Raw genomic sequence first — 15,361 nt, forward strand, 5'->3', positions numbered from 1 at the left:
TATCAAATCAACAGCAGCTACACTTTCCCTCCTCTCACTAAGAATGCAGCTTCAGAATGAATCTAAAATGGATGCTGTCCAGTAGGTGGGAGGGTCTGCTAGGGAGGGTGTGCTGCTGATTGGCTGGAATGTGTCTGCTGACTGTGAGGCACAGGGTCAAAGTTTACTCAATAATGACGAATAGGGGGTGGATCGAACCGCGCATATGTTCGACCGCCGTGGTGAACGCAAACACGCTATGTTCGCCGGGAACTATTCGCCAGCGAACCGTTCGGTACATCACTATTGCTGAGAGTTTAGTCTGCAAACAGGTTTTTTTCCTTAAAAAAAAAAAAAAATCCTTCACTGCTTTTAAATCAAGGAGGAACCTGAATTAACCATCTGGCTTCGGCACTAAAAACAGGCTTTAATAAGTTCATGAAAGTCTTTTTGGAAGACAGCTCTATTAAGTTTTCTTTCAAAGTGTCTGGACTTCTGTAAAAAGATCCGAAGCTGTTCGGGTTGGCTGTACTGCGAAACAAAGGAATGTTCTTAGAGGAAGTTCTGTTTGCTATTTGTAAAGGACCCAGTTGCCTGTAGTGGCATTTTACCCACTGGGAAGTAAAAGTCAGATGTCTTCATCCTATAGGTCTAGTGCCATAATCTACAATCTTTTGTCTTTTCAGAGAATTTTCCTTCAGAGATTTCTTTTAGTCAGATATTTCTTTTATTCCAATGGAATTTCGCCAGAAACATTGGACTTTTACTACCAATGTTTCTGCAATCAGGGATTTGCTTTGTATTGCCGTAGCAGAGAGTTTGCATATCTGCCCTTTTCCTGGCTAATCATGGCAGCATCACTTAGCAGTCACAGGACAGGAATTAATTAGATGAATTAGACTGATAGGTATAAAGAGTCCCTCCTCCCCTTACACCGCACTCCTCTTGGAAGACTAAGCGCTTCAAGGATCGGTCCTTTCGGGACAGCAGAAGCTATAGACCAGGAAGAGAGTATTCCAGAAATTTTTCTTGGAAAATCTTCTCACATTATTGACCAATAATGCTTCCAGAGGAAGAGGAGCTAGAACCTCTGAGAAGAACTGCCCATTCGGGGACTGTGGGAGGAAGACTGAAGTTCTTTTATCCGCTGTGTAAAATATTAGGGACGTGTGGGGCAATTCCATCATAAGAGAGGGTTACAGGATAAAATTTGCCTCTTACGCAAAATCTTCTTTCTTCAAGAAATCAAAGGTGTTGGCAGGCATCAAACGAAGGGCCATGAAGGCCTGCATTTCTACTCTTCTGGAACAAAAAGTTATAGAAGAAGTTCCAAAACAGGAAAGGTTCCAAGGGGTTTACTCCACAGTGTTCTTGGCTCCAAAACCCCAGGGAAAGTGGCGTCTCATCCTGAACTTGAAAGGAGTAAACTCCATGCTCGACGTAAGAACATTTAAGATGGAATCTTTACAGACCATCTTAAAAAGTATCAAAAGAGGGGATTGGATGACATCTATAGACTTGAGGGACGCCTACTACCAAATCTCTACAAACCATGATCATATGCGGTTTCTCAGATTCTGGGCTCTAGGAAGGCATTTTCAATTCCGGGGACTGACATTTGGCCTCAGCTTGGCACCAAGAACGTTCTCAAAAGTTCTTGTCACCTTGATTGCCTTAATAAGAGTGAGAGGTATCGCAATCTTCCATTACTTGGACAATATCCTTATCATAGGACTATCTCAAAGGATAGTGGCTCATCATACTTGGGTTACAATGAACATTCTTTGAGACCACGGTTGGCTTCTGAACATAGAGAAAAGTTTCCTAATTCCTTCACAAAAGATCATATTCCTCAGAGCAGTAATAAACACTATCTCCGCCCATGTGTTCCTGTTTCCAGAGAGGGCTGTGAGGATCTGAGACAAAATAATAAAACTACAAGGTTTTGAGACTGGCTCAGCCAGAGAAGTCATGAGCCTCCTTGTTTCTTTGACTTCAACGATTGGGCTGGTAAAATGGGCCCAATGGAAGATTCACACTGTTCAGAATTGCTTCCTTCTTCAATTCGACAAAGTAGAAACAGATTGGGAGCAAATAATAGGGCTGCCCCTGCCAGTAAGAAAAGGGTTGGACTGGTGGATGGGTAAGAAGAATTTGGCAAAAGGCTTCCCGTTGGAGGAACCTCCTTGGAACGCTATTACAACAAATGCCAGTTTCTCTGGATGGGGTGCCCACTTCAATTCCACAGGGACACAAGGGAAGTGGACCCGAGAAGAGAGTCGCCTACACTCAAATCTAAGAGAACTAAGAGCTATTTCCAAAGCCGTCTTGGTATTCCTCCCGATGATCGAAAAAATCTTGGGTACTAGTCAAAACAGACAACCAAGCAGTTGCTTCGTATGTGAACAACCAAGGAGGCACAAGAAGCAGCTTGCTCTTGAAGGAACTAGTTTCCTTGATGTAGGTGGACATGAAAAATCTCCAAGGTCTGAAGGTTTCTGTAACGGAGCTCCGTGTACTCCGACCGAGTACCCTCCATTGATGGATGCTCCTAGCGCTTACAGAGGACTCCAAGCACTGCAGACGACACCACAACCACCGCAGGCTCCACAACCGCCGTAGCTTAACTGGAGCCTCGCCGTCTTCCTTCCACCCTGGATCGGATTCTGTCCTCCAGGACCGTGTGGAGAAGACCTCTCCTCCAGGAGAGCGTATCCGGAACAGGCTCTTAAAAGAGCTAAGTGATTAAGCTCAGGGGAATATGCAGAGCATAGCAATCCTTAATGTGATATAGCAGTTCCCTCCAATAACGAGACGAGGCTACGTATTGAGGGTCAGAAGAGGTCTGAGGTGCTGGAACACCCAGCCTGGTTTTTATTACAAGTGTACACATACAGGCCACACCCAGGGGGAGGCATAAAATAACCAATAGTATCATGGGTGCAACCCACACATCCCCTCCCCTTAGTGTGACACATAATCCCATTATACATACAGTTAAAATATACTTTTTACACAACTTTCATAACTCTAAAACCATACATCACATTCACATAAAAATACATATCCACAATCAATCCATTCAGGGGAACAACATATTAAAAAAATGGCATGAATCCGACCAGGGTTTCAAAAGTTACTAAAAGTATCTTTTGTCCCTTACTAGCTGCATGGCAAACCGGTTTAGACAGGTTTTACATAGGCCTCTATCCTGGAGACAAAGAGGAAAGTAATCCAATTATCCAGGGCTAGAAGCAGACTCCATTAACCACATGGTTACAGAAAGACATAAAACACTTTAAAATACAGAAAGTAACTTTTTATCCATAACACACCGACATTTCACATATCCCCAGATAGCTGGGATCTGAGCGCACAAAACTACTGAATAGCGCGCAGATCCTATTCACACAGTACAATTGCCATGGAGCTAAAGTCTTTCCCATAGTCTTTCATTATATGAATAGGCTCCATGGTATAGCTATCTGGGGTATCACATTCCCATAAAGTCTGGTCCATAGTCCAAAGGCAAGAGGCGGGCAATCAGCCCCCTCCAAGGACACGTGGCGAGGTCGGTTTCGCCACCCCCAAATGTAAGTTTTACAGGGCAATATAGTCCAGGGCCATAGTCGCAGGGGAGGAGGCAGGCAAGCAGGCCTCTCCAGGACAAAGTGGCGAAGGGCACTTTGTCACACATCTCCCCTTTGGGGGGAAGACTAACCAGGCACCTGACCTTCTGTCGGTCAGTGCCTCCGTTAGTCGATCCACCAACCCACAATATATAGATGCCAGAGTAGCCCCCCCACAACAACAAAGTACAAGAGCAGCCCACCCACAACAAACAGTTACTGCACCTGGGTATTTTGCTGTGGTGATGGGGTAACACGCTGAGGGGACTTGAAGGGCAGAGGCCAGCGGCGCTCTGCCCTGATGCCAGCTCTTCTGCTGAGATAGCCTGCCGGACATCAGGCTCTGGACCAGGGAGAAAGGTAGGGCAGAGGCCGACTGCACTCTGCCCAGCTGCCAGCTCTTCTGCTGGGATGCTTGGAACATAGTCTGGCTTAGTAGCCAGCGGAACATGGGAGTCAGTGGGGGTTAACATCTCCTCTGTTAACCCTGGTGCCACGCTAGGAGTTAGCTGGGGAGGGGAATTTGTACTTACCCCCTCCTCCTGTTGTCCCAATGAGGGTAGTTGGGGATCTGGACAGGCTGGCCAGCATCCCTGTAGGTCAGGCACAGAGACCACGGTCCCATCTGCGCCGTCTGGGAGATTGGTGTCTCCCCTTGTTAGGTTAAGCTGCCGCTGGGGAGAGGGGGTGCTGTGCTCCTCTCCCTGAAACACAGGCTGCCGCTGGAGAGGGAGACCGCCTGTCTCCACTCCCGTAACATTGTCCTGCTGCTGGAGAGAGGGACCAACTGTCTCTGCTCTCTGTAGGACAGACTGCTGCTGGGGGGGAAGGACGGCACCTTCGGCCCCCTGTAACTCAATCTGCCGCTGGGGAGGAAGGATGGAACCTTTAGCTCCCTGGGTTACACACTGCCGCCTCAGGGGAAGACGGCTAACCTCCTCGGATGCAGCCTCTACTCTGCTGCTGTAACACTCTTTCCGCTGAGTATACTCTCCGTCCATCCTTGATTTTCGCTTAGCCATGACCTGGTTCCAGATCCCCTGGAATATCTCCATGGATACATAACCCCCATACTGGGCCACTCGCTGCCTCACCTCGGCCAGCCCATAATCCTCAGTGTCAGAGCCTTCCAGACTTGTCTGCTCCAAGTCGCTGGATACCTCTGCTGCCAGGGGCGCTGCACGAGTGCTAACGTTGCCCTCAATTTGTAACTCCAAGGAATTGGTGTTGTCTGTAGCTGTCTTTCTGGCTGTAGGAACGATCCCACCGCTGCCACCACTGTAACGGAGCTCCGTGTACTCCGACCGAGTACCCTCCGTTGATGGATGCTCCTAGCGCTTACAGAGGACTCCAAGCACTGCAGACGACACCACAACCACCGCAGGCTCCACAACCGCCGTAGCTTAACTGGAGCCTCGCCGTCTTCCTTCCACCCTGGATCGGATTCTGTCCTCCAGGACCGTGTGGAGAAGACCTCTCCTCCAGGAGAGCGTATCCGGAACAGGCTCTTAAAAGAGCTAAGTGATTAAGCTCAGGGGAATATGCAGAGCATAGCAATCCCCAGTGTGATATAGCAGTTCCCTCCAATAACGAGACGAGGCTACGTATTGAGGGTCAGAAGAGGTCTGAGGTGCTGGAACACCCAGCCTTGTTTTTATTACAAGTGTACACATACAGGCCACACCCAGGGGGAGGCATAAAATAACCAATAGTATCATGGGTGCAACCCACACATCCCCTCCCCTTAGTGTGACACATAATCCCATTATACATACAGTTAAAATATACTTTTTACACAACTTTCATAACTCTAAAACCATACATCACATTCACATAAAAATACATATCCACAATCAATCCATTCAGGGGAACAACATATTAAAAAATGGCATGAATCCGACCAGGGTTTCAAAAGTTACTAAAAGTATCTTTTGTCCCTTACTAGCCGCATGGCAAACCGGTTTAGACAGGTTTTACATAGGCCTCTATCCTGGAGACAAAGAGGAAAGTAATCCAATTATCCAGGGCTAGAAGCAGACTCCATTAACCCCATGGTTACAGAAAGACATAAAACACTTTAAAATACAGAAAGTTACTTTTTATCCATAACACACAGACATTTCACATATCCCCAGATAGCTGGGATCTGAGCGCACAAAACTACCGAATAGCGCGCAGATCCTATTCACACAGTACAATTGCCATGGAGCTAAAGTCTTTCCCATAGTCTTTCATTATATGAATAGGCTCCATGGTATAGCTATCTGGGGTATCACATTCCCATAAAGTCTGGTCCATAGTCCAAAGGCAAGAGGCGGGCAATCAGCCCTCTCCAAGGACACGTGGCGAGGTCGGTTTCGCCACCCCCAAATGTAAGTTTTACAGGGCAATATAATCCAGGGCCATAGTCGCAGGGGAGGAGGCAGGCAAGCAGGCCTCTCCAGGACAAAGTGGCGAAGATCACTTTGTCACAGTTTCTTCCTAAGGTGATTTCTCAGTTTCATCTCTCTCAAGAAGTGGTCCTTCCATCATTCTACCCCAATCCTACTTCTCAAGAGGAAGTTAGGTGGCAACGTTTGGATGTCATGAACTGAAGCTAGTTCATTCTGAATCATACAGAAAGACTGACTAACTCTTCATTTTACCTTCAGGAGTTAGGCAAGGTGAGGCGGCCTCTTTATCTACATTGAAACGTTAGATTTCGCTAATGATCAGGATAAGAACACATTCTACCAGAGCATTGTCAACTTCATGGGCTAATATATAGTAATGTGACAGCATATCACATGATACAGTGCCATAGTTGCCAACATTTGAAAAAAAATTCCAAGGACATTTTGCAGCACAGCTATCAATTACTGTCTGTGTATAATATCCCTGGACAGTCAGTGCTCTCTGTTTAATACAGGGTTGTGTGTGTAATAAATTGGGACAGTCAGTGCTCCCTGTAACGGACACCTTCCGTTGATGGACGCTTCCTAGCTTGCGTCGAGGACCACAAGCACCGCACTGGACACCACAACCACCGCAGATTCCACAACCGCCGTAGCTTAACTGGAGCCGCGCCGTCTTCCGTCCACCCTGGAATGAACCTCCAGCATTCAGGACCGTGTGGGGAAGACCTCTCCTCCAGGAGAGGGTATCAGGAACAAGAACTAAGTGATAAAAGCTCAAGGGAGTATGCAGAGCATAGCAATCCCCAGTGTGATATAGCAGTTCCCTCCAATAACGAGACAAGGCTACGTATTGAGGGTCAAGAAGAACTCTGGTTTAATTACACACACTCTGCTTTTATGCAATTCTCCCCTGCAAGGGAGACGCCCACATCCAATTAAACATTACCCACTCACACAATGGTTACCTCCCACAGATTCCCTCCCCTTAGCCTGAGAGGTAACCCAATTATAACGTACAATTTAAACATACATTTTTATAACTTTAAAACTATACATTCAATCTTCATAAAACAAGAGTTAGCTGGAAGTCCTTTATGACCGACCGCAAGCATATTTTTGTGGTGGAATCTCGGTAAAAATAAATTTAGTAGGCCGAGATTACCACGTGGCATGTGTACGTGCATATGCTGACGTATCGATCAGTTGGTTGCACGAGGCAAGATACGATCAGTAGTGTACGGAGCATGTGCAAGAATACAGGATGTAGTATTCCCCTCCTCCATTGTGCTGGACAAGTCATGCGGTCAAGCAGGAAGTTAATTCTTATTTGTATTGATTGGTCAAGAGAATGTGCGGGTGGAGCTTAATATGGGAGGAGTGCCTATATGTGCCTATATAAGGAGCCTGCACTATTGTCCGGGGCTCAGAACTTGCTGTATTTTGGTGACATTAGTCCCTCTGAGTCCCGATCGGTGATCCAATAAAGAATCTCTTCCTTCCTGAAGAAACCTGTGTCCATCTCTCTGTGCTTCGCTTCCGTCAGTTTCTCCGGTATCATTTGGTGCATTGGCCGGGAAGCTCATCGTTCAACGGTAGCTGAGAGGCAGAGGCGTGAGACGGTCTATCTTTGCCCACGTTCTCTACGGCTGCACCCCTGAACTTCTGCGTGGACCTCCCTTCGTCTCGGCGCCACTGGTCTGTTGTCCAGGAGATCATCGGCCTCTACGTAAGAAGTGCTGGGGTGTCCCCGTCGATGAGTGTGAACTCAGGTTCAGGAACGAGGAGGTAAGACAACTGCTGTTTTAGACGGCAGACCCACTAGGGGTATACCGATTGTGCGGTAGGCCCATAAGGGGTTATTTGTGTATGGAATCTGCCCCCTCTGTCGGAGGGAAGGAGCGAAGGCGCACCGCTCGATCGAACGCTCTTTAGTCAGACCGTTTGATTTTGTTAGTCAGGCGGGGTTCTGGTGTAAATAGCCCTAGCCGGACACCGGTGTCTTGTCTAGACTAGCGTTCTAGGGTGTATATTTTGTTCGCTAGGTCGGAGGGACCGGGAGACTAAGCGGCGTCTGTGTAAATTCGGTTCGCTAGCTCTCAACCTATCTTGGCTAAGGGGGAAGGCGTGTAAATTTGGAACCCACTAGATTTTTGATAGTAATCGACTAAGAGGCGTCTGTGTAAATTCGGTCCTCTAGCTCGCTATATGTGGTGCTTGGGCAGTGTGGCTAACCAAAACGGATGTAGATAGTTTTAGGTAGTCCATTCAAGGTACTGGCCAATAGTTTAGTTGGGAATTGTAAATGTGATAAAGATTGTTTAGTAAAGTGTATATCTTGTTAGATAGCGCGAGCTCAGCCGTCTAGCGAGAGTGTTAATAGTGTGTTGCTGTATCATAGTGCACGGTACCATAACCCTGTATATTTACTGACACTGTATATAAGTACTAATCACTGTCGTCCATTGCATGTTTAACACCATAACCACTAATAATTGTATTGTGACCTTAAATTGTGCTTTGACCTATGCTAACCGTACTGTAACCGCTATTTGTAAAAGACGATGTTACTGGGGTGTGTTATAGACGGGTAATTCATATATAGAGAATTATAGCGTGGGTGACTGTATAGTTTCGCCAAAGGGCATAATATTGATTATATAGTGACTGGTGTAACAGCTGTGTGTGTACGGGAATTCCCTGAGTGTTTATTGTGTTATTGTGTACGTTTCACTTGGTAACTGTACCACGTGGTGCTGTTGCCAGAGGAAACGGGTGTGACTGTTGAATAGTACGCGTGCATAGTATTCGTTGTCAGCGACGTTCCATTGATAAGTATGGGCGCGTCGCAGTCAACGATTCCGGATCCCTTAGGTTGTATGGTGAAGAATTTTAAAAAGGGATTCAAAACATGTGATTTTGGGGTTAAAATGTCTCCTGTACGTTTGGTCACTTTGTGTACTAGGGAGTGGCCTACTTTGGTTGCGGCATGGCCGCCATGTGGCAGTTTGGATCCAACTCTGGTACAGCGCTTACACGTGGCTGTATCGGGTAGGCCTGAACTTTACGGGCAGTTTCCTTATATTGATTGTTGGAGACAGGCCGTAAATGACTCGCCAAAATGGATTCAGACATGCCACGAGGAGCAATGTCGCCTCATGGTGGCTAGGACTTGTTTGTCCACTAGGACTGGTGTTAGGCCCATTTTGGACACGCCCCCTGAGTCCGAGATCCCTTTGCCGCCCCCTTACTTTCCTTTAAGAGGAAGTGACGCAAATGCAGGAAGTCCTGCACCCCTTCCCTCATTGCCCTCATCCACTTCCGCTTCCTCCTCCAGTACAGAATCCACCCCCTCTCGTACTAAATCTCCCCTTCCGGAACCAGAGCCAACCCCCATTAGATCTGAATATCCTGATTTGGCGCCACTTCAGACTTCCGGTCAAGCTTCTTCTAGCTCGGCTCGAAGTGTTTTATTTACTAATTTTTCCCAAAACCAAGCTCCCACATCCTCATGTTTTATTACCCCCCGACCGGAACCTCTAACTGACGCCCCTCCACGTAGCCCCATACTAACCCGACAACTGACCGGTACCCAACAATTAAAACATTATCAGATGCCTCTTCGTCTGAATCCCGGGTCAGCCTATATCGATGCCGCAGGTCAAATGGCACATGCTGACCCAGTCTTCGTATATGTCCCGTTCACGACTACCGATCTCTTAAATTGGAAGACCCACAATTCCTCGTACACTGAGAAACCACAAGCTATGACTGATCTGTTCACCTCAATAGTTCAGACACATAACCCGACATGGGCTGATTGCCAGCAGTTATTAATGACTTTGTTCAATAATGAGGAAAGGACAAGAATTAATCAAGCGGCCATTAAAGCGCTAGAGGATAGAGCCCGTGCTTTGAATCAAGCCAATCCAGCAGCATGGGCCGCAACACATTATCCTAACACCGATCCCGACTGGAATGTAAATGGTGCTGATATGGTTCAACTCAGAGCCTATAGAGACGCTATAATTGCTGGCATGAAAGCTGGAGGAAAGAAAGCCATTAATATGTCGAAGACAGTTGAGGTGAAAACGTGATGAAGCGCCCAGTGTCTTTTATGACCGATTATTGGAGGCATATCGCTTGTATACCCCCTTTAATCCGGAAGACGCAGATAATTCCCGAATGGTGAACCTTTGTCAGCCAAGCTTACGGAGATATTAAGCGCAAGCTACAAAAGTTAGAAGGGTTTGCAGGTATGTCTATCACCCAACTAATGGAGGTAGCGAATAAAGTATACATGAACAGGGAAACAGAAAGTAAGAAAGAGGAAGAGCGCAAGATGCGTAGAAAGGCAGATATGCTAGCGGTAGCGATCGCAGGCGTAGATAGACGGGGCCCAGATAGAGGCGATAGTAAGTGGAATGAGGAACCTCTAAGTAGAAATCAGTGCGCATACTGTAGGGAAGAAGGGCATTGGAGAAATGAGTGTCCGCGAAGAGAACAGTATGAGAGAGACAGACCTAGGACAGGTTATGGAAACTTTAGAGGCAGAACGAGAGGTAGAGGAGGCCCCGGAGGGAGTAATGGTAATAGAGGGAGCAATGGGAACAGAGGAAGTGTTAGGGAAGATAGGTATTTTCCAGCAGCGCAAAGGTCCCGCGATAGAGAAGGTAGGGACTTTGTAGGATTGGCTGACACGGTCATGGAGGACTATTGATACCGACCGGGCTCCATCCCCCCTTGGTCGAGCGGAGCCTATGGTCGATGTATCAATAGGGGGAAAAAGGAGTGCGTTCATGATCGACACTGGTGCTGAACATTCAGTGGTGACTAATCTAGTTGCTCCTCCATCTGGAAGGACTATTACTGTGATAGGAGCAACTGGAAGAAGTGCTGAAAAACCGGTTCTTAAAAGTCGACTCTGTACATTGGGAGGCCACGTAGTAAAACATCAATTTCTTTATATGCCTGAATGTCCAGTCCAATTGCTGGGACGTGATATGCTATCTAAATTACAAGCGCAGATTACGTTCCTACCAAATGGAACAACATCCTTAAAGTTTAATGGACCTTCGGGTATTATGACATTATCCGTACCAAAGGAAGAAGAGTGGCGACTTTATACAGCGTTGACTAGCCAAAACCCTAGGAGTGATGAGTCCTTATTTAACATACCAGGAGTTTGGGCAGAGAACAACCCACCAGGACTGGCCCGCAATATTCCACCTATTAAAATTGAACTAAAACTTGGGGTTTATCCAGTGAGCCTAAGACAATATCACATCCCGCAGAAGGCTAAGAAGAACATACAATCTTATCTGGATAAGTTCATACGGTATGGTATCCTAAAATTCTGTACTTCCCCCTGGAACACCCCATTGCTGCCTGTTCAAAAGCCCGGTACAGATGAGTATCGACCTGTGCAGGACTTGAGAGCAGTCAATGATGCGGTTGTTAGTATACACCCAGTTGTACCCAATCCATATAACCTGCTTGCTTTAATTCCGGGCGGGGCTACTTACTTTACAGTCTTAGACCTCAAAGATGCCTTCTTTTGCCTCCGAATTGCCGCAGAAAGTCAATGTATTTTCGCTTTCCAATGGGAGAACGCTGTAACGGGCTCAAAACGCCAAATGACCTGGACAAGACTGCCCCAAGGGTTTAAAAATTCACCTACCCTATTTGGTTCAGCTCTAAGTCAAGATCTACTGGATTTCGAGTCCATCCCAGGAGAGTGTGTATTGTTACAGTATGTAGATGACTTGTTGATAGCAGCAGTTACAAAGGAAATATGTCAGCAAGCAACGCACGATCTACTACACATTCTCTGGAAGGCAGGATACAAGGTGTCTAGAAGGAAGGCTCAGTTGTGTTTGCCAACTGTCAAATATCTGGGATTCCATATCTCTGAAGGTCAAAGAATTATGGGGCCAGAGAGAAAAGAAGCTGTGTGCCAAATACCGATACCCAAGAATAGAAGACAAGTGCGAGAATTCTTGGGGGCAGCAGGCTTCTGTAGGATATGGATTCCCAGCTACGCGATACTGGCAAAACCTCTGTATGCAGCTATCAAAGGTACAGAGCACGACCCCTTCTTATGGACTCAAGAACAGCAAACGGCATTTGAAGATGTGAAGAAGGCTTTGATGAGTGCCCCAGCATTAGGTCTACCTGATCACACACGACCATTCTACCTGTATGTACATGAGCAAAGAAGAATGGCTGTGGGAGTATTGACACAGTACTTGGGATCATGGCAAAGACCTGTCGCCTACATGTCTAAGCAACTGGATGCAGTGGCCAGCGGACTTCCACCTTGTCTAAGAGCCGTAGCTGCAGCCGCCCTGCTAGTAGCTGAAGCCGATAAACTCACTCTGGGTCAAGAACTTTATGTACGAGTCCCACATGCAGTACAGACGTTGTTGGATTACAAAGGAAATCATTGGTTTAGTAACAGCCGTATGACCAAGTATCAAGCAATGTTGTGTGAAAACCCAAGAGTGCATTTAGAGACTGTAAACACCTTAAATCCAGCTACCCTTTTGCCACAACCTACTGAAAGTCAACATGATTGTTTGGAAGTAATGGATGAAGTATTTTCAAGTAGACCAGATCTTCGTGATTTTCCCATCCAGAACCCCGATGTTCAATATTACACCGACGGCAGTAGTTATGTGAAAGAAGGGATCCGCTATGCAGGATATGCAGTAACAACAATAGACAAGGTGATAGAAGCTCGGCCACTGGCGAAAGGAACATCAGCACAAAAGGCAGAATTGATAGCACTGACACGAGCGTTACAATTGGCTGAAGGTTTAAGAGTGAACATCTACACGGACTCCAAGTATGCGTTTTTAACCACTCATGCCCACGGAGCTTTGTATAAAGAAAGAGGACTATTGAATTCAGAAGGCAAAGAAATCAAATATGCAGCTGAAATCCTACAACTATTGGAAGCAGTGTGGGAGCCGAAAGAAGTCGGTATCATACATTGTCGAGCGCATCTGAGAGGAGATGGTGATGTAACCAAAGGAAATCGGATGGCAGACAGTACAGCTAAGCGTGCCGCTGAATCAGGAAGACAGGAGTATGTGGGGCATATAGCTGCTCTTATACCAACTCCACTGTCTCAATGGACTCCAGTTTATACAGCTCAAGAAGAGGAGTGGTTAAAGACTGAACCTGGAAAGTATTTGGAGAACAAATGGTATCAGTTAGAAGATGGAAGAATAGTCATTCCAGCATCACTAGCGGTAGAAATTGTCCAAAATTATCACAACGGGACACATTCTGGGAGAGACAGCACAGAAGAATCTCTCAGAAAACATTTCTACATACCAAGATTGTCCAACTTGACTCAGGCCATTGTACGAAGATGTGTAACGTGTGCTAAAAATAATGCAAGGCAAGGACCAGTAAAGCCACCAGGAGTCCAGTTTATGGGGGGACTCCCCATGTCCGATTTACAAATTGACTATACAGTGATGCCTAAATCGGGTGGACATCGTTACCTGCTGGTAATTGTGTGCACCTATTCAGGCTGGGTAGAAGCATGTCCTACTCGTACAGAGAAAGCAGGAGAAGTTGTGAGATTCCTGCTACGAGAAATAATACCACGATATGGACTACCCTGCTCTATAGGATTGGACAATGGTCCAGCTTTTGTTCATCAGTGCCTACAGCAACTGACTCATATGCTTGGTATAAAGTGGAGGCTTCATACGGTAAGGTAGAGAGAATGAATAGAACTATTAAGAAGCAGTTGGCTAAAATGTGTCAGGAAACCCAACTTAAGTGGAACGTTCTCTTACCCATAGCTCTATTGCGAATCCGCAGTACCCCTACCAGAAGGATGGGCCTCTCTCCTTTTGAAATCATGTATGGGCGACCACCTCCCGTACTTGGTAACTTAAGGGGGGATTTGAGTCAGTTGGGAGAAGGAATTACCCGGCAGCAGGTTGTAGAGTTGGGTAAGACTATGGAGGAGGTACAGAAATGGGTACAAGATAGATTACCTGTGAATATTTATCCCCCAGTTCATAGTTACCACCCAGGAGACCAAGTGTGGATTAAAGAGTGGAAAAATGTACCGTTAGGGCCCAAGTGGAGAGGTCCTTATGTTGTTCTTTTGTCTACCCCTACAGCGATAAAAGTAGCCGAAGTGACTCCGTGGATACATCACTCCAGGGTTAAACCAGCAGCAGTCGATTCTTGGCAAGTTACAGCAGATCCAGAGAATCCCTGCAAGATCCGGTTAAAACGCACGACTCAGTCGGAGTAACAAGGAACTTTGTGGATTACAAAATTTTATTGTTTCAGAGATTTGGTACGTGAGTGAGAGGGCCATAATAAAGCCTGTCCGCCCACCGACGTATAGTGTGTATAGTGTGTAGGGAAAGTCTCGAAGGGACTCCTGTGAAGACGAGCAGAACTCCATTCCCTGCAGCCCTTACATCCTGGAAGCTGAGGTGCCTTCGCACGGACGAAGACTGAGGATGACGGCGAAAGATGTGTTCTTGATAATGTTTATTTATGTGTATTTTTATATTCAGGAAGGTAGAGGTACCGACACTCCTAGCTGTGAGGTATGCATTAAGACTACAAGAACAGGTAACCATATTTCCCAAACCCTAATTTGGCATTCACAATACGAGTGTAAAGGAGATGTATCAAGATGTAGATACCTAAATATAGAATATAGTGTGTGCCATTTAGGAGTAGGAGAACCTAAGTGCTTCAGTCCGGAGTATCAACCTCGTACAATTTGGTTGACTCTCAGGAATGGAGATCCTCAGGGGACCCTAATTAATAAGACGGTGTTAGAATCCGTACATTCTTCGGGTGTTCTGCTATTTGATGCGTGTAAGGCGATATCAAGTGGTAGAAAGCCGTGGAATGTATGTGGGGATCTTAGATGGGAGAGGACGTATGGGTCTAACGATAAATATATTTGTCCCAGTAGTAAAAATAAATATGTGAGTCCTAGATGCCCAAATAGAGATTATAACTTTTGCCCATATTGGTCTTGTGTGGGGTGGGCAACTTGGGGACAGACAGTAGACAAGGACATGATAGTGTCATGCCTTAATTATAATATCCTCTTACTTCCTGGTTCCACGGAGCTTAGCCACACCTCTTTATGACACGGTCTCCCTATTTAATCTGACCGCACCAGCTGATCGAGGCTGGATTATTGAACTACGTTCCGTACTCACGAACCGGCTGCAACATCGTTGTGAAAGCCCTCTATTACCGGACTGGACTGGAAGACTTCAAGTTCCCTTCACCTTTCCTCATCCACGACTAAAGCTGAACTCTCTCCATTCAGGATAAACCGCCTCTGAGGAGATCTCGGGA

At 46.4% G+C, this 15,361-nt stretch overlaps 1 protein-coding gene across 1 annotated transcript; it reads left to right on the forward strand.

The window, feature by feature from the left end:
• Positions 1-1,039: 1,039 nt before the first annotated feature.
• Positions 1,040-11,715, forward strand: LOC134582593 (uncharacterized; the record flags this gene model as incomplete). The annotated part of the gene is made up of 5 exons (XM_063439263.1): positions 1,040-1,096; positions 1,222-1,419; positions 1,554-1,839; positions 2,228-2,439; positions 10,966-11,715. Coding segments are annotated over exons 1-5 (1,503 nt in total), but the record flags the coding sequence as incomplete, so codon positions are not given.
• Between the last annotated feature and the right edge of the window lie 3,646 nt (positions 11,716-15,361).

The sequence above is a fragment of the Pelobates fuscus genome, chromosome 13 (genome assembly GCF_036172605.1).
Source record: "Pelobates fuscus isolate aPelFus1 chromosome 13, aPelFus1.pri, whole genome shotgun sequence".
Lineage (NCBI taxonomy): Eukaryota > Metazoa > Chordata > Amphibia > Anura > Pelobatidae > Pelobates > Pelobates fuscus.